Source organism: Callorhinchus milii, unplaced genomic scaffold, assembly GCF_018977255.1.
Source record: "Callorhinchus milii isolate IMCB2004 unplaced genomic scaffold, IMCB_Cmil_1.0 Scaffold8, whole genome shotgun sequence".
Taxonomy (NCBI): Eukaryota; Metazoa; Chordata; class Chondrichthyes; order Chimaeriformes; family Callorhinchidae; genus Callorhinchus; species Callorhinchus milii.
The window spans coordinates 16,319,521-16,345,005 of record NW_024704749.1 but is presented as its reverse complement, the minus strand read 5'-3'; the positions used below and the strand labels follow the sequence as shown (position 1 = coordinate 16,345,005).

General features: G+C 44.0%; 1 protein-coding gene across 15 annotated transcripts in view; it reads right to left on the bottom strand.

Annotated features, from left to right (window-relative positions):
• Positions 1-19,799, bottom strand: part of LOC103183065 (dynamin-1) — a 74,860-nt gene extending 55,061 nt beyond the window's left edge. For all 15 annotated transcript variants that reach the window (XR_006085250.1, XM_042337216.1, XM_007900313.2 and 12 more), the window contains exon 1: positions 19,536-19,799. Coding sequence is in view for 14 of the 15 variants with exons in the window: in XM_042337216.1 (XP_042193150.1) it covers positions 19,536-19,696 (161 nt within the window). In the remaining variant the exon portion in view is untranslated. The remainder of the gene's footprint in view (positions 1-19,535) is intronic.
• Between the last annotated feature and the right edge of the window lie 5,686 nt (positions 19,800-25,485).

Here is a 25,485-nt window from a genome sequence, read left to right as displayed (position 1 = left end):
ATGCACCAATGATCTGCGGGACCTCGGTTTAACGTCTCATCTGAAGGACGGCACCTCCAACAATGCAGCACTGCCCTCAGCACTGCATTTGGAGTAGCAGCTTAGACTGTGTGATTCCAAGTCTGAATGTGGGGTTTGAACCCACAACCTTCTGACTCAGAGGCGAGAGCGATACCCACTGTGCCAGGCAGTCATACTAGCTCGTGTCATTGAGATAATGCAGACCACAGGTGCCAATCACAGTCAAGCCTGATGCAGTCCTCACCGAAGGTTCACACATGTCCACTGTCCAGAAATGATCAGAATCCCTGGCTGATTTTAGGGACAATAAGGCTCAATACAGTGCACTTAACTGCCTGCACAGTGAAAAGGAATTCGCCAACTCAGTTATATATCCAAGTCCTTCACATTTCGTAAGCTCATTTGCACATCAGGAGGCACTTTTGGGCAGTCAATGAATGCTGGCAAAAAATAAAGTATTTAAGAGAATAGTGAAAGGAGACATGTATATGTACATACAATATATAATATAATATAATAATAGTAATAATCCTCACATTTGATAAAGCGCTTTTCACGTTTTAAAAGTGCTTCACAGAATATACTGTAAAGTAAATTGACTGCATATTTGCAGGCGAAACATAGCTTAATTGAAAGAAAGGAAAGGAATATTATTCTTAGCAACAAGAAAGGAAAGGTCAGTGTTGTTAGGAGCAATCTAGTTCTCAGCAGATGCCAACTAATAGCTTAAAATTGGCCATAATTTTAGCCCTAATTGTGCTTCTTACTCAAAAACGACCATAAATAGATATTCGAAATGGAAATGTACTGTGGGGATAATTAGAGGTAGTTTCGAAGCAGAGATTTGTACATTGTATGTGTAGATCAGATTTATGCTCTATAAGATCCAAACAGGTTGGACACCGCATTTATCTCCGTGAGGGACCAGGCACCAGGTGTCTAACGGGGAATCCGTCCTTCCGATGAGATGTTAAACCTGTTCAGGTGAAAGTTAAAGATTCCGTGGCACTATTTAAAAAGAAAAAGGAAGTCTGCTCCGGTGTCCTGGCTAACAATTGCCCTGATAAAATTGGTCATAGCTCTTTGTAGAATATCGCTGTGTGCAAATTGGGTGCCTTGTTCAACTAAAAAATAGAAAAAAGTCACCTTATTCGTGTAATGTCAGTATATCCTATGAAGCTCTTTGAGACATCCACCCACAGTGCAAGGTGTGATATCAAATGCAAGCTTATCATAGATTTGATCTATAGTAATGTCACGGTTCACCTGAAAACATTGTGCACTCATTGAGGAAACCATGTAATGGGTTAACTCATAATGCAGGATACTATCAAGGTTTAAAATGAATTAAATAACGGTACGTCATGCTAATATTTTCTGTCGGAACTTTAATTTTAAACTAATGACCCCATGTTCTAAATTTCCTAGTGGAGGGACGAGATGTGCCCTATTTACCTATCAATTATCTATTGTTTTAAAGATTTCCTCAACTCCCAGGACTAAATTCTTATGTATTTACCAAGTTTCGCATTAGAGTCAAGTCCTTTTATCCTAAGTGTCATTTTGATGAATGCTCACTGGACCTACTCTGAGACTTTATATTTTTCATACGGTGAGGTACACAAACCAAAGAACATAATACTCTTGGCCAGATCTGATCAGCGCTTTACACAGCTGCAAGAAGAAGAATCCTAAAGGTTTTTTTTTGTTACTGATTTCTGTCACTATTAACCGAGGACATCTCATCCCCCAGCTGTCTGCTCACAGCTCACTTTGCAAGCGATTCGCAGATTTGCTTTGTTTATTTTAATCTTAATAACACACAGCTAATCTCACACTGAGGATTTCCCAAATGCCTTTGCAGGTCTGAGTTGATAGGACAGGTCTTGAAACTAAGCCCTTTAAGCATCTTTGAACAGTTAAGGGATGCAAAACTCTACTTCTGAAAGGAACAAACTTCTGGCTGAGGGGGAGGGTGAGGTGACCGTAGGCACGGTCGAAGAGGAAGGTCTTCAGGCAGGACTTGAAGATGGGTAAGGAGGGGACAAGGTGGAGGGATAGAGGAAGAGTGTTCCAGAGGTTTGGAGTGTAATGGCTAAAAGCACGACCACTGTTGGTGGAACAGAGGGCGCGGAGGGACATGCAGGAGGCCGGAGCTAGTTGAGCATTAGATATTAGGTGAGTGGAGGAATGCGATCTTGGTTAAGAACCTAATGTAGGGCTTACAGGAAAGTTGACTGTCGAGCAAAATGCCAAGATTGATCACTGGCTCGGAATGCTGGAGTTAGGTTGCTGATGTAATGGCATTGGCTCAGTGATGGGACAGATGCTGGTTGGCTCTTTTGCCTTAAATGCACTTTAATCTGAAGGGAAATAAATTATGTTGTGTATTAAGCATCATTTTCCTCTGTGGATGCCAATCTGTTACTAGGGATTTGTGACTTCATATTCAAATTGCCTCCCTGAGGAGATCCTAGGCCAACCCAAAACCCAGTTATGTAAAACCCAATCACTGTCCCAGCTTGGTGCCTCAGCACATGATGCAAAGGCTGCATACTACAGGGCAGGTTAGCTGTGAAACTGTGACAGTTTCTATTGTACAAAGGGCAGCCCAACCAATGTTCCCCCTTCTCTGCGTACATCAAATTACTTGTCAGTACAGCCTCAGCAACAGAAGGCAATTGATTTAAGCCCCCACTTGAGGATTTGTGTTCACAGTCTAGACTGGAAACCCCAGTGCAGCATTGAGGGACACTGCATTGTTGGATGAGACCCGTCTGCCTGTTCCTCAGGCGGACGTCAGAGATCCCATAATACCTTCGGCAAACGGCCATTGCTCACATCAAAAGCTATTCACAACAAACGCAGAAAGTTCTGTACACCGTGGATCTGCATTTACAACAACAACAAGTTGCATTTACATAACGGCCTTCAAGGCGGGGCAGGATCTCAGAGCGCTTCAATTTACAGTTTATTAATACATTTGCGCGTAATTTGCAGTTAGCAATACTTGGAACTTTAATTGGAAAGCTCATAACGGACAAATGGAAAACAGATATACGTGTAATTCTCAGGAGTTGGGTTTGGAGACTCTTATCCCTGGTGATGGGTTTCTGCGTCTCCCAGACACCCGGTTGACCCAAGGAAATTGCAGTCCCATGAGGGAGGCTGTTGATGGCGCTGCTGAGCTGACAAAAGACACTGTCCTCAGCAGCGCCACCAGTAGGAATTTCCTAGTATTGCGCGTTGAGTCCACTTATTCTCCCATTTGGTATCGAACAAAAAAAAATGTTCAAACTTTTGGAAATTTGACAAATTTTTTACAAAAAAAAAACGCACCAAAAGCGATGCAATCTGGAGTGTGAAAGTTACCATAAAGGTCCTAACTCCTGAAAATTCCGTACATTAAAGTACTTGGGATGTCCTTCCAATGTATCCGGACTCCTTTAGGGTTGAAATTTCTCATTGCCTCCAATGAACAACACACAACAACAACAACAACATGATGTCGGGAGGTCGTCCCAAGGCGCTGGACGGTTGGGTCGGGACCCGAGCAAGGGGGAAATGCTCAGGGTGAGGGAAGGGAAGGGAGGGAGCAAGGAGGGAGTAGAGAGTCGAGAGGGGAGGTGAAGGCACGGTTGAAGAGAAAGGTCTTGAGACCGGCCTTGAAGGAGGAAAGGGAGGAAGCAAGGCGAAGGCACTGGGGGATAGAGTTCCAGAGCCTAGGGGCTGAAAGCCCGGCCACCGATGGTAGGGCGGTTGGGGCGGGGGGTGTGGATCAGACCGGAGCCAGAGGAACGGAGGGTACGGGCAGGTAAGACGGGACTCTAATGAAACAAGTCACAGAGCAGGACGACTGGCCTCAAGGATGTTCTACCGTTCTGCAAGAATGTGGGACGTTATTGTGTAAATAGTGCAACCGATGTGATGACATCAGACTTCCACGCATGTGTGAGACATAGCTACAAAGCTATTTCCATGATGATGGCAGCAGAAGCAGGATAAGCAAATACTTTTATGTGAACATTATGTGAATGAATAGCGCAGATCCCAAAGATAATTTCTCGTGACGTTTGGGAGCTTGGGTGAAAGTAGGACATCTCAGCGATACTCACACAATTACGCCAAGACTGTTGCACAGGTATGGAATGCCATAGGCCATGAGCACTCTTCAGAAGTGCGGAGACAATGTAAAAATCAATTAATAGCGTCAACCTTGCTTGGTCGGTAGGCAGAGTCAGAAGGTTGTGGGTTCAACCCCCATTATCAGAGCTCAGAACTCAAAGTCTCACCACCCTCTGGAACTCCCTCCCTGGCCTCCTTCAAGACCCGTCTCAAGACCCTCCTCTTCAACTGTGCCTTCGGTCATCCTCCTACCCCTACCCTCCCCGCCCTCCACCCCTCCTGATCCCAACCACCAGCTCAAGTGCAGATCCCTGACTGTCCAGCGCCTTGGAACGTCCTCCTGATGTGAAAGGCGCTGTACAAATGTAATTTGTTGTTGCGTTTGGGGAGCACTGCTTTGACAGACAGAGGTCGTGTTCTTTAGGTGACATATTAATACAGGGCCCTGTCTGCCTGTTCAGGTGGGTGTCAAAACAAGCCTACAGCACTGAGCAAAAAGAGAAGGGAGTTTCACTCAATATCCTGGCTAACAGTCCCCAAGATACAATTAGTCATTCATGGCTGTTTGTGGAATATTGCTGTGCGCAATTTGGCTGCCGCAATTTGCCGACAAATTACACAGTCATTACACTTCACAGTAAAAATCCTGTAAAATGCTTTGAGACATCTCAACGATGCACTAAGGCACTGTATCAGATGCAAGGATTATTATAATAATAAAAGCCACAGAGGATCAGAATGTGTCAGATCCCTTTTGAGTTTCAGGAGTTGCAATGTAAAAAGCAATGCATACAGTATCAGCATATGATGCATTGCTCCATTAAGTTTAAATATCTACTCGTAAACTCATCTTTAAAGGCAAAGTTCAAAGGAACTCTTCATCTCATAAGCACAAGCTCAGCCACACAGCTTATCACCTGTTCCAGGAGCACTCCACACCAGGATCCAGGACACTTTTCTCAAACTTTCTGTTATTAAAGAAGGAGACTAATAAAAAAAATTCCACAGGAAGGTTACTTCACTTCATTTCTTTCTCAACTCTAAAAATCTAGCTCCGCTTATTTTGTTGGTTTGGAGGAGTTACTGAGGCTGACAGTGCGAGGGAGGTTAGTTTACTTCAGCGAAGATGCTGTTAATTCCCCCTCAGGCTACTCTGTATTGACTCACCTCTTCCCTCTGTCGAGCTCCAATCCAGCTCGTTCAACGAAGTCCTCGGCATTCACAATTCAATCAAAAAGGATTAATACCCAAACTGAGCGTGTTCTTCACTGTATTCAATGTTTTAGAGACTCAACAATTACACATGCCTCATTGGGAAATCTGGCGAGAACCACGGTAAATTATACCCCATTCCCACCTGCTGGCATCGACGTAAAAATATAATTGGCCATTATACATCATGGTTGTTTATGGAACATTGCTGTGTGTAATTTGATTGCCTCGTTCACCTACTATGTACACTGAACACTTGGCAGTAAAACCTGCAAAGCACTTTGAGATGTCTGTCCTCTCGACTCTCTACCCCCTCCTCACTCCCTCCCTTCCCTCCCCTCACCCTGACCATTCTCCCCCTTGCTCGGGTCCTGACCTAACTGTACAGCGCCTTGGGACGTCCTCCCGACGTGAAAGGCGCTCAATAAATGGAATCTTGTTGTTGTTGTTGTGAAGGACGCTGTATCAAATGCAAGGATCATTATGATGGAAACATGCACGCTTGCTGCTTTTTTATCTATAGTACCAGCCACTCTAGTATCTAATCTAGAAGCATCAGACCAAGTAACAGTCTTTGTGTTAGGCAGTGACTCCCCCACCTCAGCTTCATGAAGACTACCATCTTTTAAATTAATTGACACAGGAGAGCGATCCCCATTCCCCCACCCTCACCCCCACCACTCCTTTAAGCATTGTAGTGATTTTGTTTCCGTCAAACTCACTATGAATAAGAAATGGATACTCTTAAAGGGATTGGCAGCGCTGAAAACCTGCAAGGTCCAAGGCCCATGAGTTACTGGTCACGAAAGCTTGAAAGGTCATGGCCCTGTAAGGGAGGTTGCATTATTTTACAGTTCCCGGATTAATGTGGTTCAGAGAAAAAAAACAAGGCCCTCTGATTATCTCTTATCAGAAGCTGGTTACAAAATGGCTCTTTGAGTAAGAGATGATCGATATCATGATGACTAAGTGAATACAGTAGTTTTAGCCTACGAGATATGGACCTTTCAACAGACAAAGTGGAACATGTCAATTAAAGCTCAGTAAATGATCACAGGAGACGTTGGGATGAAGAAGGCCTTTTGCTCCATTTGATCTTATCCCTACAGAATACCTATTCTACCATTTTACAATTCACCTTTGACCTTTTTTCAATGCATCCAGGGTTATGCCCTGAACTATTTAGCTGGTGACCTGTTCCATCCATTGATCCTGAATGGAAGGGACTCCTATTGGAAAGTTGCCCTATTGTGGATGTCAGGATGGAGCTCGGCCGTGATTTCTCCCTGTGATTGACTCGTTGTGTGACATGACTGCCTCGGCTCACACAAGGTACCAGCAAAGAGTTAGTGACTGTGGAACCGTACCCCAGCACGAGAGGGAGGGAGGGAGAGAGGGAGGGAAAAAACAAATGGAAAAAAAAGAAAATGAATCAGAGAAACAGTGAGGAAGAAACAATTGTTGAGAATTGGTCTGAAATGAGAAAGAAGGTGAGAGAGAGGCAGCAAGATATAGAGGAAAGAGAATGAAATTGGCCGGCATGGATATTCCTATGTCTAATTATAACCATTGCTCAATACAGCTCTGCCCTCAGCATGACGACATCTCAGGCTGATTTGACCGTACCCTTTCTGAAGGAGGCGTCTGGTGCAACAGGAGAAGGTAAGTGGTGCATTGCAGTACAAAACACTTAAGTAAGTGGCATCGGGTGTGCTACATTGCAATTTGCCCACAAAATATACAGTCAATTCACTTTGCAATGTATTGTGTGAAGCGCTTTGAGACGTTTTAATGATGTGGTAAGGCTCTACATCAACTGCAAAGTTTATTATTATTATTATTATTATTACGCTGGGCAAGGCATCAAGAGGCCTGATATCCTGTAGGGATTGAAGGTGGGGGAGGAGGATATAAAGACATGTTGACAGAAAGCTGAATCGGATGATGGATGAGAAACACTCCTCTCAGATGCAGATTAACTATGAAAATATAAAGACTGTCAGGGCTAAAATGACAATCCGACCTGGAGCTCAGGAGAAATTATAATGTCAGCCTTTGTTTGCAGAGAGTCTTGGCTGCTCTGTGCAGACAAATTTCTCTGCGACAATGTGAAAACGCACGGTGGAAGAATAAACGTGCAATAAGGGCTTCCCTGATGGCTCAATGAGTTTATCCAACAAAATCAACTAGTTATATTTACATAGCACGAGAACCCAGTGTCAGCATTGTGCATCCCCAAATTAGCCAGCTCACACCAATGCCAGAGGCCCCCTGATCCACTTTCACCCACACCTAGTGGGAACCTGGGATGTAAGGCAAAAAACACTTGCTCTGAAAGGTTGATACTCCAACGCGTGACCTCAGAGCAGTAGGATAGGAATAATCTTTGCATTTGATATAGCGCCTTATCACATCTTAGACATGTCTCAAAGCGCTTCAAAGAACATACCGTAAAGTGGATTGACTGTGTATTTTGTGGGCGAAACGCGGCAGCCAATTGTGACTCTGGCCATGACTAAAGTGGCCAGAAAAGACTAGCTAGTTCCACAGCCAATATCACGGCTTGTTCCCTTACAGCTCCTAGCAGCTGGTTATAAGCTGGGTATCTGGCATAGGAAAATGTACTGGGGAAGGGAAGGAGGAGACGCAATTAATCATAAATATTTCCCATCACAGTCGGAGCCCTAGCCTGAAAATGTGACAAATCTACGTTTTACACTGTGGACTGAAATCACAAGAGACATTCAGAAAATGATAGAAATCCCTTCGACTCCATTTGATCTCATTCTTCGAAGAGCCTCGGTCTTCATTTACGGCTGCTGTTAAAGTCTTCAGAGAGAGCGGATATAATTTATGCTAAATGCAGAGCAATTAGAAACCTAGCACTTTGCTTTACTTAGGAAGGAGAGTGGGGAGATATGATGTGAATGATTCAAGTGAGTCAGTTTCCACACCAACCCTTCCCCTGGAATCCTGTAGCTCAGTGGTTAGAGCACTCGCCTCGCAAGCAAGAGGACCTGGGTCCGATTCCCAGCGGGGTGAAACCTTGGGCAAGTTTCCTTGCTCCACATGTCACTGATTACCTCGGAGTAAGTAGGAACCCGGGTTGTTAGTTGATTGGCGGATCCCTTTTCCGGGCATAATAATTCCTTCAAAATAAATAAAAATAATTTGGTCACTCAATCCACAACTGTTTGTGGGACAGTGGTGGGCGCAATTGGCTGCCGAGTTTTGCCCACCAAATATACAGTGAATCCACTTTGAAACATGAGCCAGCAGTTTCTCACGTATTAAAATATTCTCAATTATTTCATTCACACGTCTGGCAGATATTTAAATAAATTTCACGGTTCGATCTTTTTTATATTCCAAGCCACTCAATCTTCAATTCCTGGCTGATCTTTTCAGAAAGTCTGAGCGAAGATAAGACTCAATAAACATGGATTTCAGCCAAGCGATTTGTGACTGTTTGTGTTTTTAAAAAAAAACATTTAATTTTGCATCAGTAACATTCCATGAGTTTTGAATTCCAGCGATTACATTCAGACCAGAAAACAATGCAAGGACAGAGAAAATCTTCTTTGTGACATAAATTGAGATTTGGATTTGGTTAACTTTTGATTCCGAAGTTCAGATACTTCAATGTCAAATGATCTCCCCCTCAAGGTCCATCTCAAGACTTTCCTCTTTGACTGTGGACTGCTTGACCAGCTTCCTGTTTGCGTGTGTACAACAAGCAGGAAATGAGATCAGTGGCAAATTGGTGACCAGGCAATGATGATAAGTGGCCATTTCTATATCATAACATGGGTTCAAGTTTATGAACCCAAGTCACCGAATTATAACTGGATTTTCTCCTCCCTAATCCAAATAGCTGAGTCCATTAATAACACCACTCCCTCCTCCTCCTTTTTGTTGAATAAACAAGGACCTAGTTTACTCAACAAAGAGTAGAATGAGGAAGGCTCAGTACCAAACTAGGCAATGCCCTTACATGCTGAAGTGTTCAGGATATTTGCAATACAGACTTTGGTTAATGCGAGCACAACAGGAGAATTGGTGCGCTGAAAAACATCTACATTCCTGATTGTGTTCCAGTAAAATCTCACTCACAACAACACATCAGCACTTCAGTCTGAGCTCAAGGAAGTGACTTTCATTCACTCCAGAGAAGAAATTAACAGCAAGGAAGCTGAATCAGTGGTTTCCACACAACCCAACAGTCAACAGGACGTGGTCTGAGGTCAAGTGGGCCTCTCTTCCCCCCAGCCCCCTCCTCATTCCCCAGTGGATTGAATTCGAGATCTTTGTCCTCACGTTCAAATCTCTCCACGAACACACACACCTGTGACCTTTTACAATGCATTTGGTCCAGAAAATATACAGTCAATTCACTTTACAGTATATTCTATGAAGCGCTTTGAGACGGCTTGAAGATGTGATAAGGCGCTATATCTAATGCAAGGATTATTATATTATTATAATGTTACTAGCCACTCCATCCATTCAGCGAACACCAGACTGCTTTACATCTCCGCCCGAACTTTCAGTTGTTCCGCCCGCACTCTCCAGATCTCCATCCCGGATTCCCTCTGCCTCATCCCCTCCCTTGACACCTTTAATACCCATTTTAAGACCCATCTCTTTAACTTCATTTTGGGTCACTATTATCCTTATTATTATAGAGAGAGAGGAGAAAGAGTGGGGAGCGAAAGAGGGAGAGGGGAACCGAGAGAGAGAGCGAGAAAGAAGGGGAGACACAAAAATATGTCTATCCCAATCTGTCTTACTGGCTGCATCCTACTCGGATCTCTCTGTGCATGGCTCTGTCATTAGACATTGAACCACACACAAAAACACATAAAATATAAGTAAGTATCATTTCTCACCTTGTTTACAAGAAGAGAAATTATGCTAAATGGCAATCGTCACCGTGGCAACATCCCTGTGACTGTGCTGCCCAGCCAGGTGTGTGTGGGTGTTTATTTGACGTTTTCATGGATTTAGATGATGTTCAGGGGGATTAAAGGATATACTTCTGCCTCCTGTTCCTTTCTTTTCCTCCCCCCACCCTGGTCTGACTCTACAATGTGCCCTGTGCGAGCCTGTTCCTAGGCATCGCTCATTCCATCACTATAACTCCTTCTTTCTCAAACCTAATTTCTTCCACCAGACTGACTCCCCAAGTCCCTACCAGGCTGCAAACCAACTGTAACCTCCAACCCACAGGGAAAGATGGGACCTCCAGGAACTCAATGGTAAGCAATCCAGTTTTAGGTGATTAAACTCCACCAGTTACCTCAATACAGACTCCGAGGTCCCCGAGTCTTATCTCTGGCCAACCTGTGCCTCATACTCTTTGGGATGAGGTAAGCAAGGTGAATCCCTCCAGAAAGAGAGAGAGGGTGCATTCCATTCCAGATACAGGGATGTTTTCATGTGCAGGTGATATGGAGTCCTGTAGCTCAGTGGTTAGAGCACTCGCTTTGCAAGCGAGAGACCTGAGTTCAATTCCAGGCAGAGGGCGAAACCTTGGGCAAGTTTCCTTACTCCACACAGAGCCTAATAATAATCCCTCCAAAACCAAAACAATAATAAATTGGTCATTTTTAATCCACGACTGTCTGTGGGACGCTGCTGTGCGCAATTGGCTGCCGCGTTTGCCCACAAATATACAGTCAATTCACTTTACAGTATATTCTGTGAAGCGCTTTGAGACATCTAGAAGACGTGAAAAGCGCTATATCAAATGCAAAGATTATTATTTTTATTATTATACATATGTGGAACTCTTGGTTTGGTTAGCCTTAAACGTGGTGATGAATTTCCACATGTATCAGACACCCGAGAGAGCAAAATGAACAACCTTAAACTGGAACTCCTTCCTTCCCTCCCTCACACATCCTCTCCACTGAGCCTCAGATGATCCAAAGTTATTTAAGGTTAATCCAGGGTCTCTTTCTCTTCCAATCCCCCATCTGTAGTGTCTATAATAGACCAGCTGGGGAAGCAGATAAGACACCACATTCACATGCAGTATTCCGGAGAAAACAGGGAATGAAGTTGTGTGGATACAGTCCATTTACTCTGAAGTACAATTATCCCCTTTTATTGTACTTCAGCGTTTGAATATGACCTTCTTCAAATCAATACGATATGCAATACAATTTACATTTATAGTGCGCTTTTTACATCGGGAGGACATCTCAAAGCATTTCACACTGCTGGCTGGGTTTCAGAGCCAGAGACGGTGGGGAAGGTAAAGATAACCAGTAGCGCAGTCACAATTATAAATGTATATACGCATATACACCTCAAAACACACACGGTCACTATCGAAGAAGCTGTGTTATTTGATTTTAAAAGTTAAACAACAACTGATTAAATGTATATGAAATAAATGGCTCAAACGGTAGCGCTCTCGATTCTGGGTTAGAAGGATGTGGGTTGAAGCCCCACAGGTCAGCTTCAAGGCCAGACTCTCCGGTACTGTGCTGAATGAGCGCTGTATTGTCAGAGTTGCCTGCCAATTGGTTGATGCGTTAAACAAAGGCCCGTCTGCCTCTTCAGATAAACGTTACAGATCTCCTGACAGCAGTCAGATAGAGAAGAGATTTCCTCCAGGCATTCTGGCCAATGAACCTCCGGATAAATTGATCAGTGTTTGTGGGACCTTGTGATACGTATAGTGGCTGCCGCATTTGCCTATAGGTACACAGCCACTTGACAGCAAGTACCTGTGAAATGCTTCTTGACGTTCCGATGCTGTAGGCGGTAAACCAAAAGGAAGGAATGTTACAAATCCTGCACGCAATAGATTTGAATCGACACTCGACTCTGCAAGTGCAGTACATTTGAGCTGTGGACATGACATGCCCTATTGCGTCTGTCTTGCACATTTCTGAAGCGCAAGCAAAGCATCCCCATTTCAGAGGCTGGTCGAGAAGCAGATGGCCTGCCCCAGGATAGCAGCCGGGCTGTGGCTTGGACAGCTGGCCCAGTTTGGATTCTACCTAAGCCTGTTACTTAATCAGCTCGCAGTGCAGCTTGTTGGGGAGGGGAGGAAGGATCAGGACAAGGTATATTGTGGTAAGGCTGCGACATGCACAACATGACTGCAGTACAAGCAAATGAAGGACATTGGAGCCTCGGAGTGACAGGGCTCCCGAGTGGCCTCGCCAGAACAACAATTTCACTTCCTCCTTTTTTTGTCATCTTAAGCTTAAGCGCACCCTCCCTCAGCCACACCGTTCAAGGTTTCTCAGCCGCTTCTCACCTGATTTTCATATAACATAAATAAATAAATAGGGTTTAAGAAGCCGGGTTCATACAGTATAAGGTAAATAGCAATCACAGCACGAGTTGGTGCCTTTACGAGCAGGAGAGAAAATTGGCAAAATATTTAGAGGCGGTGGAACGCTGTTTGTGTAGCTGGACACAAATGGTCTGGAGCCTCAAATGGGAGACTCCACTTTGAATCGCGGCCTACTCTAATGCTTACACAGGTATTCCCTAATGACCATCAACAACAACAAAATGACACTTGTATAGCCAGACCCAATTCTGAGCAGAGCAGAACTCAATGACACCATATGGAAGCAAAGTGCATATTTTCCAGAAAATGGCAATATTTTGCCCTCTCTTTTTGTAAAATTGGTTACTCACTTCATGGCTGTTTGTGGGACACTGGTGCACGCAAGTTGTCTGTCATATTCTGTGAAGTGCTTTGAGACACCCTCCCAACAAGAAAGGTGCGATATCAAATGCAAGGATCATTATCATTACTTTTCTCCCACCCCCAACATACACACACACCACACACACACACACACATACAGACACACAGTGCATGTAGCAAGAGCCAGCATGGAAAACAATATCTAACCTGTGGAAGAAAATACTTTGATTTTCGTTGAGGGAGAAGAAAATGAATGGTGCAAGGGTGGCTCAGTTGAATACAACTCTTTGGCCCATTTGATCTCTTCCTCCCAGAATGCCTGCCCCAATTTCTTCCTATTATAGCACCAAGCTGCCTCTTAAATTAGTTCAGTGTCCTGACCTCAACCACCTTTTCTGGTAACCCATTCCAGCTCTGTGTAAAGAAATACTTCCTGATGCCGGTTCTAAATATGCCCTTCATAGAGTCCCAAGTCTCGTAATTGGCCCAGGTTTAGATAATCAGTAAACTAATCTGAACTGAACTGCTTCAGGTCATCAGAGTTCAGTTCTCAACCATGCCAAACCTTATCCGACTGTAGCAGACAGCTGAGCCACTGAACTCCAGCTTAAGATCAGTGCAATTCTCAAAAGAATCATACAGGCAGAAATCAGCCCGAAACAAAGGCTGATTCCAATTCAATGCAATTCACATCAAAACACATACACATAAGAGAATATCCCGCAACACACCGAAGAGATTCAAAAGGGGAGCAAATACATCATACAAAAGTGTGGAACGCTTCCTGTGTGTTACAGCAATGTATCTGGGCATACAGGAGACACATGCGCGCGCACACACATATACACACAGAAATGGCAGACATGTTAGGTAAGCCAAGTTTGTGTTAGATAGCACGCCAGGAGAAGGTTCTTGAATGGCACAGAAAGCAGGTGAAGTCATCTTACTCTGGCCCCACATCAGACGGAAGTTTAGACCTCTGAAAGATGCTCACTACAACTGAAGCAGCATCTTGATTTTATAATCCTCACCTCTTGTAATAAAAGTTCAGCATCCTGTTAGCCTTCTGAACTTAGACAGCGAGCGCTAAGCAATGTGAGGAGTTTAGATCCTTAAATAAACAGTGAGCTAGAGAGTCGGAACTACCTTTCATATCCCTACTTCTCCTTATTTCATTCAGCATAAAGCTTTCTACCTCAAAGTCAAAAGGATGGTAATTGAAAAGAAATCCTAAAATACAGCAATGGTAATCGTAGAACTTGGTGAAGAAATTTTTTTCAAGACCTCCAACTAAATTATGTTATTCAGTCACTGATCAAACAAAATATTCAGCAGTGAATCATCTAGCATAACATCCAATATTTCTTCAGTCATTACTGCAAGTGTGTTTCCTTAATACTCCAGTGAATGCACTGTCTCTCTTAATGACCATTTGAAGACACATCTGTCTGATAAAGGCTGCAATGAGATTGGAAGAACTCTATTTTGTTTCTTCCTCAGTTTGCAAAAGAGCCTCCCATTTCCAATCCCAGTTAAGAACAGGTTTAAATTGAATATTAATGAGGATTTAAAAAATGCAATAATCTCAAAATGGCCTGAATAATTCTGAATTAATTTCATTTGGATCTGTTTATTACAACAGGTTAATCTTTACTGACAAGCACTCATAGGTTCAAAAAAAATAGTAGTTATGGCACTAACCATGAGTTAGTTCTACACAAAACTGAATTTAGTGGGTGGAAAAAGATGTTATTCGACACATGGAACAAATATTTTTAGCTTTGGAAAAACATGCTGCACTCATTCAAAATGTATTATGTGTTTAATAAGGGAATGTAATATCTCAGGATTCGGCCTGACAATCATCAAAACATATTGTAATTCTTCCAGAATAATACAGCACTGTCTGCATTGTACCCACTGTCACGGAAGGAAATAATGAGAATGAGAGTGTCCCAATTCCTTGCATTTATACACAGATAAAACTGGATTTTGTTGCTTGAACAGAGAGAGTTAAGACGAGAGCTGCTAGATGTCTTCAAATTGGCAACTACACCAACAGCAAAAACAACTTGTCCAGCGCTACTCCAATGAACCCTCTGGTGTCCCCGAGCGTTGGTTCTTACCAACCTGTGCCGAAATTCTCTGTGATCAGGTTTGCTTGGTTTGGAGTGCACACTCTATTCCCTTCAGAAAAGAATGTGCCCTCCACCCAGACAAACCGAAAACATCCTCTTGTAGAACTCTCATTAGATTGGTTTGGAACATAGGAACAGGAGGAGGCCATTCAGGCCCTCGAGCCTATTCCGCCATTCTATAAGATCGTGGCTGATCTGCACCTCAACTCCAATTACTTGAGTCATTGAGGCGTCTCAAAGTGCTTCACAGAATATATTGTTAAGTGGATTGACTGTATTTGTTGAGCGAAATGTGGCAGCCAGTTTTGCACAGCAGTGTCCCACAAAGTCATGGACTGAGTGACCACAATTTTTTTAATATTTTCACATTCCAGGGGAAGCATTGAATCATGGTGGTTTGCTCATTTCCTCTCGATATTATCAACAACAGCCTTTTCACTGGTTTGGCAATGAACTGAAATGGCAGCTTGTGTTAGCGAAGCATGAAAGGCAAATCCCCTTTTCTTGTCGGTGGGTTTGCTAGCAGTAAAAGAACTTGGTTTACCCTACAGGCTGCGGGTATGTCAGCTGTGCCTTTTTTCTGATTAACTGATGCGTTAGGGTTCCTCACATCGTTCTGGTCAGACTCATCAATACACAAGACAGCAGAGACAGTCAGTTAATGATCTTGTGCTTAGCTGGTGGGGTTTCCTTGCCGCAGTGCTCATAGATTGATGCTGGTCCGCCTCCCAGTCTAAAGATGGGCCAACTTGGTGATGGATTTTTTTTAGGCTGTCAAATCATCAGGCTTCAGCAGCCAACTGAACGCAAGCACTGAAGTGCAACCCACACATCACTTCCAATGTCATGGACTCTTCCCAATCTCATCTCTGTGAGGAAGCAAATATATGTAGGAAATGTTCACTCCAACCACCCCACCATCAGCAGCTGAACATTCAGTCACTGTGCGCCCCCCCCCACTCTTAGGAACCCTTTCTCAAACCCCTTCTCTCGCTGCCTTCAATAAACATCTCTCTGAGCATTTAACGTTGTCTTACTTTTCTCCCCGTTCTCTATCATCCTACAAGATCACAGGATGTTTGGATGAAAAAGGCTCTTCGGCCCATCCAACCTCATCCTTCCAGAAGGTTAGACACCAGAATATCAAGCGAATGTATTTTGATCTGCAAAACGAGAGCTCAAAGATGAGGGAAGGAACATAGTGATCACAAAATTCAGTTAATCCACTTTACAGTGTATCCTGTGAAGCGCATTGACAGTCTCAATAACGTGGTAAATCAAATGCAAGGATTATTATTTTATTGATTTCTCACTGTTTACACTAATTCCTATGGTATTCAATTTGTCTGGATTCACTCAGCCCACTGTTAGGTTCAAGGGTATTCCACTAATGTTTCAATTGATTTTATAGCCATATAATCTGCCAACAGTAACAAGATTGCTCTAGGATGTAATCTTATAATAATAATTATACGTGTATTTGGTATAGCGCCGTATCACATCATTGAGACGTCTCAAAAGAATTTGACAGAAAATACTGTAAAGTGGATTGACTGCATATTTTGTGACAGCCAATACTGCAGAGCAGCGTCCCACAAACAGTCGTGGATTGAGTGACCGCATTTTATTTTAAGGGATCATTACAGCCAGTAAGTGATCTGCGAATCTTACTCAGCCAACAGAGGCGCAAAGACACTGGGATGACAGGGTCTGGGATTACAGATATGTAAACAGTGGTCAACATAAGCAGAAGCCAATCACAGCTGTAGGTGCTGCTCCTGACAGATAGACAACTCAAATGATTTTCACTAACAGGGTCAGGCTGAACCTCCTCTCCCTCTTTAATGCAGTCAGACCCACTCGATTCTCCACCCAGGTGAGCTGTTTGATTTACTGCACCAGCCTCCATTCCTGAGAAACTATGATGTCCTTATGTCCATCACTCTCCTTGCAACAAACCCACTCTGTGTACCTGGAAAGGCCATCCCGTTGCTGTTACTCTGGGAAAGCAACGCCATCCCTTTACATTTCACAGATGGGAGTTTAAATGTGGGGACGAGAGAGAGAGAGAGAGAGAGAGAGAAGAAAAAAAAAGATCCTTTGGAAAAATAGGCAGTAAACATAGGAGGAAAGACTTTGGCTGCTGTTGGCTTGTCGCACAGACACTCGGGCAGGTTTCTAAGCCGGATCCAGGGTATGCACACACGTCAAAACAAATGTCTTCTGCAAACTGACTGCACAACTGACTTGGAAAGGCATATTTATAGCATCCAGGGTGGGTGGGCGTCGCTGTTGCAAGCGAAGAGATAAAAGGGAAAATCCTCTTAAATGGATGGCGCAGATCAGAGCGACCAGAGCACCAGCAAACCTGCCCTTCCTCGCCATCCCCCCCCCGGGAGCTTTGCCCTTGACCAGTGGGGGGAGATTTCATGCTCAGGAAATGTGCCTCAATCGCCAGGGGTTGGGTCCATTCCGCAGGTGGTACATGACGGTGGCAACCATCACTGGCACTGCCATCACCGCCCAGGTACGTAAAGAGGATCAACAGGGAGCAACCAATGTGGATGAGTGTTGAGGCGACGCACTTTAATCTCCCACCAAGCTTTCCATTGCATATTCTTTTTTTGGGTGTGTGTATGTGTGTGCGTGTGTGTGTGTGTGCGTGTGCGTTGCGTGCATTTTCTTTTGCTTTTTTTAAAAAAAAAATCGTAAATTAATGGTATATAACTGAATCGTTGCGTAAATAGGTCGTCGCATCTCACACGGGCAAAATCTGCAATGGAAAGACAACGTCAGCTCATGTAAAGAGCGTTCAGTGTCATGTGCTGTTACCAAGGTGACGATATTTGGTTGTAGCTTATGTATTATTAATATTTCCCCCCCCCCCCCCCCCCCCTAGAGGTGGGGGGAGGAATCATTCGTATTCTCCACCCAAATCCTCCCCCACACACACACACACACACTCCCCATCCACGATTGGCAAACGTGCATCGATCGAATCAGTTTTACTGGCAGATGCAATTCAAAATGAATGCAAATTGGAGAGAGAGAGAAGGGGGGAAAAAAAATAATAACGCAACGGAACTACTGTACCTCGTAATCTCATTGCACACGATGTTAGGACTGGGAGTGGATCCGAATGCATAAGCACTCAAATGCAATGCAATGCAATGCGCCGGAATTCAAATCTACAAACATTGTCTGATTTCTCGAAGCTTTTCCAACCCCCCCCCCCCCCACCCCCCCCCTGTTTATATGTGTGTGTATACACACACACACACGTATATAAATATATATAAAGGTAACGATGCTGTCATTCCAATTGGCAGTCGACTGCGCTGAAACGTGTATACAATATTATTGATGCGTTAACGGCATCGCAGCTTAGATATAGATATACAGATATATATATATATTAGAAAAACACACACAAAATGAGATGATCTGTCCGATGCTAATGCAGTTTCCTGCAGCTATTTCCGCACCACCGGGTGAAGCCCCCAAGGTCACAGTCACACACAAGTACATGGACGCAATCTAAGAATTTGCAAATACTCTGTGGTTTGTTTTGGAGGAATGAATGACATCGGTTTCAGGCGCGGAATTAGGATTCGCTTTACGCCCAAAACAGCTGTTTTTTTTTAATGCATAGAAACTGCATTAATGTTATTACAAATATATATATACACACACACACACACACACACACACAGATCTCGCCGAGGGACTGTTGCGCAAAGAGAAGGTCAGAATGATATGTCACATCAGCAAATGAACGTCACCCCATCGAATATGGAGCAAAACAGGAAATTGACAGAAACGCTTTAAAGCTTTTTTTTAATGCTTTCGAAGGATATGGCATTGCACACACCCCCAACCCCCCCCAACCCCCTCCACCCCCACCCCCACCCCCCCCCCCCCCCCCCACACACACACTCCCCTTCCCCATTGTGTTTGCCAATGATCCCATCAGTGCCGCCGTCAGTCTATTGTCTTTTCTTTTAAAATCAATAAAAAAATAGATTTGATTTTTACTATATATACACAACACACAGACACACACACACAGCAGAGAGAGAGAGAGAGAGAGACACAGACACGGACCGTAAAAAAATAAAAAAAAATAAACCCCTCACCTTATGTATCTGCTGCAACGAGACAACTGCACCGAAACCTTCAGAGAAAAACAAACGCCGAAAAGCGCGTCGCGTTTCATGCGCTGAAACTGAGCCGCAAACGGTCTCCATCGTCTGTGTTTTTTATATGTGTATATATATATATTGCTATATAAATAAAAATAAACAAATACACACACACACACACACACATATATATACACAGATATATATCCACTGACTTACTTGCCCACGAAATTCTCCAGGACCGAGCTCTTGCCGGCGCTCTGCCCCCCGACCACCCCGATCTGAGGAAGGTCCAGGTCGGCATTCTGTCCGATCTGAGCGAAAGCGTCCTGCATCCGATTGACCAGAGGGATCAGCTCCTCCATCCCACGGTTCCCCATCTTTAATCACCTTTTTTCTCTCTCTCTCTCTCTCTCTCTCTCTCCCCCCACACACCCCCAACCCCACCTCCCCCGAGAGAGCGAACCTCTTCCAACACCACCTCCACCACCACCACCACCTCCACCAGCACCTCCTCCTCCTTCGACACACACCACCCCCCTCCCCCACCCCCCGCCCTTCCAAATATATATATATATATATATATATATATATAAATGTAGGGTTTCAAATAAAAACACTCACTCACACACTCACTCACTCACACACAGAGAAATCCAGGTGTTAAGTGTGATTTTCTCTTAAGTCCACATTGCATTTTTTTGGGGGGAGAATTAAAACAATGTGTTTTTTAAAATATATATATATATAATATATAATATATTTATGTATTATATATATATATAGAGAGAAAAAAAAAGTGAAGCCCAAGGAGCCGCAGTGAGCCTTCTGGCTGCTGCTTTCCTCTCTCTCTCTCTCTCCCTCTCCCTCCTTCCTTCCCTCTCTGTCTCTCTCTCTCTCCCTTCCTTCTTCCTTCCCTCCTTCCTTCCTTCCTCCCCTCTCTCTCTCTGACACTCAGATCCCGTTGCTGTCACATTGGGGCGATTTAAAGGGAGTGGAGGGGCGGGGCCACCCGACTGCGCATGCCCGGCTCTCGCGCAGCACTCTGGGAGCTGTAGTCCCGCGCCCGGTCTCGGCCCCCGGCGGGCGGCGCCCTGGGAACTACAACTCCCAGAAGTCACCGCGCCCCTCTACATACATACACACACATACACATATACACCCACCCACCCACACACACACCCCCACCCACACACACACCCCCACCCTCACACACACACCCACCCACACCCACACACACACCCCCACACACACAGGGCTTTATTACCAGTCAGTTTCACAGCCCCGTCATTTCGGTGGGTTTCTAGTCTCCAGCAATCCGCTGCACCACCATTGCTATCCCCTCTGAGATGTCTGGAAGACGGGGAAAAGCGCTTATGCCAAATGCGAGGGTCGCCGTTATTCTGTGTATAACGTCGTACGATTCGATGACTCTCCACTGTCAGCCGTAATGGGTGGATGAGGCGAAGTCTTCCCCAGTGCGACACCTTCCCACGTACGGTCACTCAATCCAGGACCGGCCGTGGGGACGCCGCTGGGCGCAATGGGCTGCTGCCTTTGGCCCACGAAACGCACAGTCGCTACGCTTTACAGTGTATCAGGCGAAGCACTTTGAGGCGTCTCAGCGACATGATAAGGTGCTATATCGAGTGCAAAGATTCTTATTATATATTATAGAAGGAAAAGGTTTGAATCAGCTGGCACAGACACGATGGGCCGACTGGCCTCCTTCTGTGCTGTATAGTTCTACAATCACGGCTAAAGGACGAGCTGTTCGCTTGGGATTGCTGCACCAGCATAATTATTGCAATGCAAGATGGAAATTGTAGTCTTCATTTATGACAAATACTACAGTGCATTATAATAATAACAGTACAAAATATAACATAAGGTTATCCGCGCATCTTAGCAGTACAGGACATTGGTGCCCCCCCGGCTACATTTTTAATCTAGGCTGACACTCCGGTGCAGTACTGGAGAGTGCATTGTCAGTGGCACAAAATGCACAGTCACTACACTTATAGTTAGATCATGTGGAACATTTTGAGACTTCTCAACGACATGATAAGGCGCTCTATCAAATGCAAGGATTACAAGGACAATTATTAAAAAAAAGTTGTTGTTTCCCCCACTGGTGCTCTCCCTTCCGATACAAATACCCTGATTATACGGTCTCATTTCAAACATTTATCCAATTCACTTTTACACGCTATTATGCCCTCAGCCTCAATAGTTACTTCATTGTTCTAATAATCCTTTGTGAAAAAAATTCTTCTAACCTCCCCCACAACAAGGCTATTTTAAAAAAAAAAAAAAAATCGGGAAACTAACCCATGGCTGTTCAGTGAGTGTGGGCTCAGAGCATAAAACCACTCTCAATCTCGTTTTCATTGGTGATCTTGCTCAGCAAGGTCACAGGATGACTAGTGTGGGTTGTGGGAATGTGTTCACATTCGGGAAGTCTTTGCATCCATCGATTACAGCTGACAATAGAGAGTCCATTGAATCGCACAACATTATAAATAGAATAATAATCCTCCCATTTGATATAGAACTTTTCATGTCTTCTAGACGTCTCAGAGTGCTTCACAGAATATATGTAAAGTGAATAGACTGTATATTTGTGGGTGAAATGCGGCAGCCAATTGCACAGCACAGCAGTGTCCCACAAACAGTTGTGGATTGAAGTGATCAAATTATTATTATTTTCCTTGAGGGATTATGACATTACTCACTGAAAGAGCTGATTCAAGCCATCAAGCTTGCACTGGTCTTTTTCTCCACATTAGTTACTTCTGCTAATCCTCTCTCAGCTCTCCTGTCGTTTCGCACACCTTTTAATATTCACAAGCATCGGGTTTCGATTCCTGGGGGAAATGTGCACATGATGTGAATGATTCGGATTAGTCAGTTTCCACACCCACTCTTCCCCTGGAGTCCCGTAGCTTAGTGGTTAGAGGCGCTTGCCTTGCAAGTGAGAGGACCTGGGTTTGATTCCTGGAAGGGCGAAATGTTGGGCAAGTTTCCTTACTCCACATATCTGTTTAACTAGAAGGAAGTAGGAACCTGGTTGTTAGTTGATTGGCAGATCGCTTTCTGGGGATAATTCCTCCCCCCAAAAAATTGATCATTCAAACCACAACCGTCTGTGGGACACTTGCTGTGCACAAATGGCTTCTGCATTCACCCACAAAAACCACTTTACAGTTTGTTCTGTGAAGATGTCTCAACGACATGATAAGCTGCTACATCAAATGCAAGGATTATTCTTATTATCCATCTAATTCAATTTTAAAAGAATTAGCTGATCTTAGTGGCTGGGTGGAGGGGTCGGATGGACGGGTGTTCTGGCTACAGTTGACCTCAGTGGACCTGAAATAAGAAAGGGGAAATCAAACAAGGTTTCCGGTGCTGATTCTTATCCAGAGATATGCTACTGAAATATGCATGTGTGTGTCTATCAGTCCCTCCCTCCTCCTCTCTATGATCAAATAGCCCAAGCAACACTCACCATCAAGGCTCACAAATGAATAATGTGAAAGAAGCTGTCAGGGAAGGATGGGTGGTGGTGGAGGGGTGTGGGGGAGGGGGGGGGGTATGACAGAGTGAGAGAGAAAAAGTAAAAGAAAGGCATGGAAGAAGAGAAAAAAAAGAGGTGGAACATACCTTAAAACATTGGAGATACGCCAGTTGGGCAGTAAACAGAGAGTGTGGCTTCTCTGTGTATAAGGTGAATGATGGATCCCATTACATCAGGGTCAACAATTGCAATTGTGGCGTATCAGGAAACAAGTCTTGGTTTACACTTCGCGTGGGTTTGTACCCTCAGTCAGGCACTGAATTAATATTTAAAGAGGTTGTTTTTTTTTAAAAAAAAGGAAGAAATAAAGCGTGCTCGTCAAGCCAGCGTTTAGTCTCTACAAATACACGGGCCGCAAGATTGCTCTATCAATCAAGTTGAAGAATTTTGACACATTCCGCGGAGAAAGCTCTTTGAAGTTTTCCACGCAGGTTATTATCGACCGCCTTTTTACACACCGCACACAGATGAAATGCGTTTCCCGATCGATTAAAGTGATACATGGCTCCACCCAATGGCTCAGGGGGTAAATGCACCCATAACAGAGCAGGAAAAGCCTGGGCTTGATTCATCTGAGCCGGCTCAGTGGATGGGAGAGCAACAACCGACTTCAAAAAGGAGGATGAGACCCGAGCCGGGGGTCCCCACTTGAGGAAAACATAATTTAAAATAAGAATGTTTCATGTCATCTCCCCCCACCCCACACACACACCTCCCTTCCAAATTACACAGCATCACATTAAGCAGGCGAGTGATATAAATATAGTCAATTCACTTTACAGTGTGTTCTGTGAAGCGCTTGGAGACGTCTAAAAGAGGATTATTATCGTTATTATATAAACACACACACATAGTCAGGGTAGAATGAGCAGAAAGATGTCCTTTCCTTTAGATGGCTATTTGACAAAGGATGATTCAAGCGTGCACGAAGAGTTAGTTAGCAGCGTTGGTTTTATTTTTACAATATTGGGGCAGTGGCAATTGTCTTTTCCTGTCCAGTACATTTCCACACATCTTCTACACGTACCTAATTATATAGACTGCATTAAATCCTCAATCTCTTGAGGGACAGAGAGAAAAAATCCTAGGAAGTAACTTGAAGGAATTTCTCCGCCTGAATCCGAGATAATCTGAGGAACATCTGAAGAGAAGCAGATACATGGCCTGACACCTGACAGTGATAGAAGCTCACTGGAAGACTGAGAAGGCCTGAAGGACTTGACCTCAAGGGAAAGTAAGACCTCCGCTCATTGTCTGCCTCTAGTACCAGGCTGGCAACACTGTTGGAAGCCTTTGCTGTGCATCGCCCACAGGAAAGGCTGCGGGAACAGAGAGAGCATAAGGTCAGCCTTTGACAAGGAAGCACTGGAAGTGAGAAGATTACCGTTGGCCCCATGTAATAATAATAATAATCCTCGCATTTGATACAGCGCTTTTCACATCGTGAGGACGTCCCAAAGCGCTTCACAGAACACACTGTAAGGTGAATTGACTGTATATTTGTGGGCGAACGCGGCAGCCAATTGCGCACAGCAATGTCCCACAAACAGTTGCAGATTGAAAACGACCAATTTATTATTGGTTTTGGTTTTGGAGGGATTATTATTAGGGCTCTGTGTGGAGTAAGGAAACTTGCCCGAGGTTTCGCCCTCTGCCTGGAATTGAACTCAGGTCTCTCGCTTGCAAAGCGAGTGCTCTAACCACTGAGCTACAGGACTCCAAATCTTGTAAATCTTATGATGAGGGGGAGTGCAGACTTACTGCTGCAGATAGAGACACACAACAACCACAGACAGACAGAGTGGATTTACTGTTGAGGCGAGTTTAACAGTAAATACACTCTTTTGCTGTATCAGTTACTCCAGGCCTTCTTCCCCTCCACTTTTGATCCATCTGATTCCATTCCAGCTCTCGGAAAACTCCCGGAAAATAACATCTCAAAGTGCTTCACACTATTTACTGCGAAATGGAGTGATTGTACTAATTTATTGATTGAGTGATTGATCGTGTTTTGAGTGTTAGCTCCTGTTGTGGAGAATATCTATAACATCAGAATATCTATAATTTCTCAGAAAAGTTTTTCAAAAAAACAATAAAGGCTGTAATATTTTTCCATAGTTATTTTCGTCAAATCATTTTACAGAGAATATCCTCAGGATGTTGAGTGTTATGGGCAGCCTGAGGATGCAAAGCTATTCAGCTGAAAGAGCATCACGGCAGCAGCATCCTGGCTTATTACAAGTCAAGGTTAAACACAACTCACAGATCAGGGCCATAGGAACTCCTCCAAGCCCTTGTTCATTTCCTAATTATTCTGATGATTAACTTAGAAAGACATAAAATATGTATTGCAAATCTAAATTATGCACAAGAAAATATGATGCACAAAAAGGCCCTCTAAGTATCACCGAGGTACAGATGGAATAAACTCTAATAAAACACCAGGTCGCTTGGAATGCCCCAGGTATTGCTTATTGAAGTGTGAGCTTTGTAACTTGACTGTTAAATCGTAGCATTCGTAACTGCATTTGCACGCAGTATTAATGCAGTATCAACAGACCAAGCAAGAATGTTTCAAGTTTGTTGTCA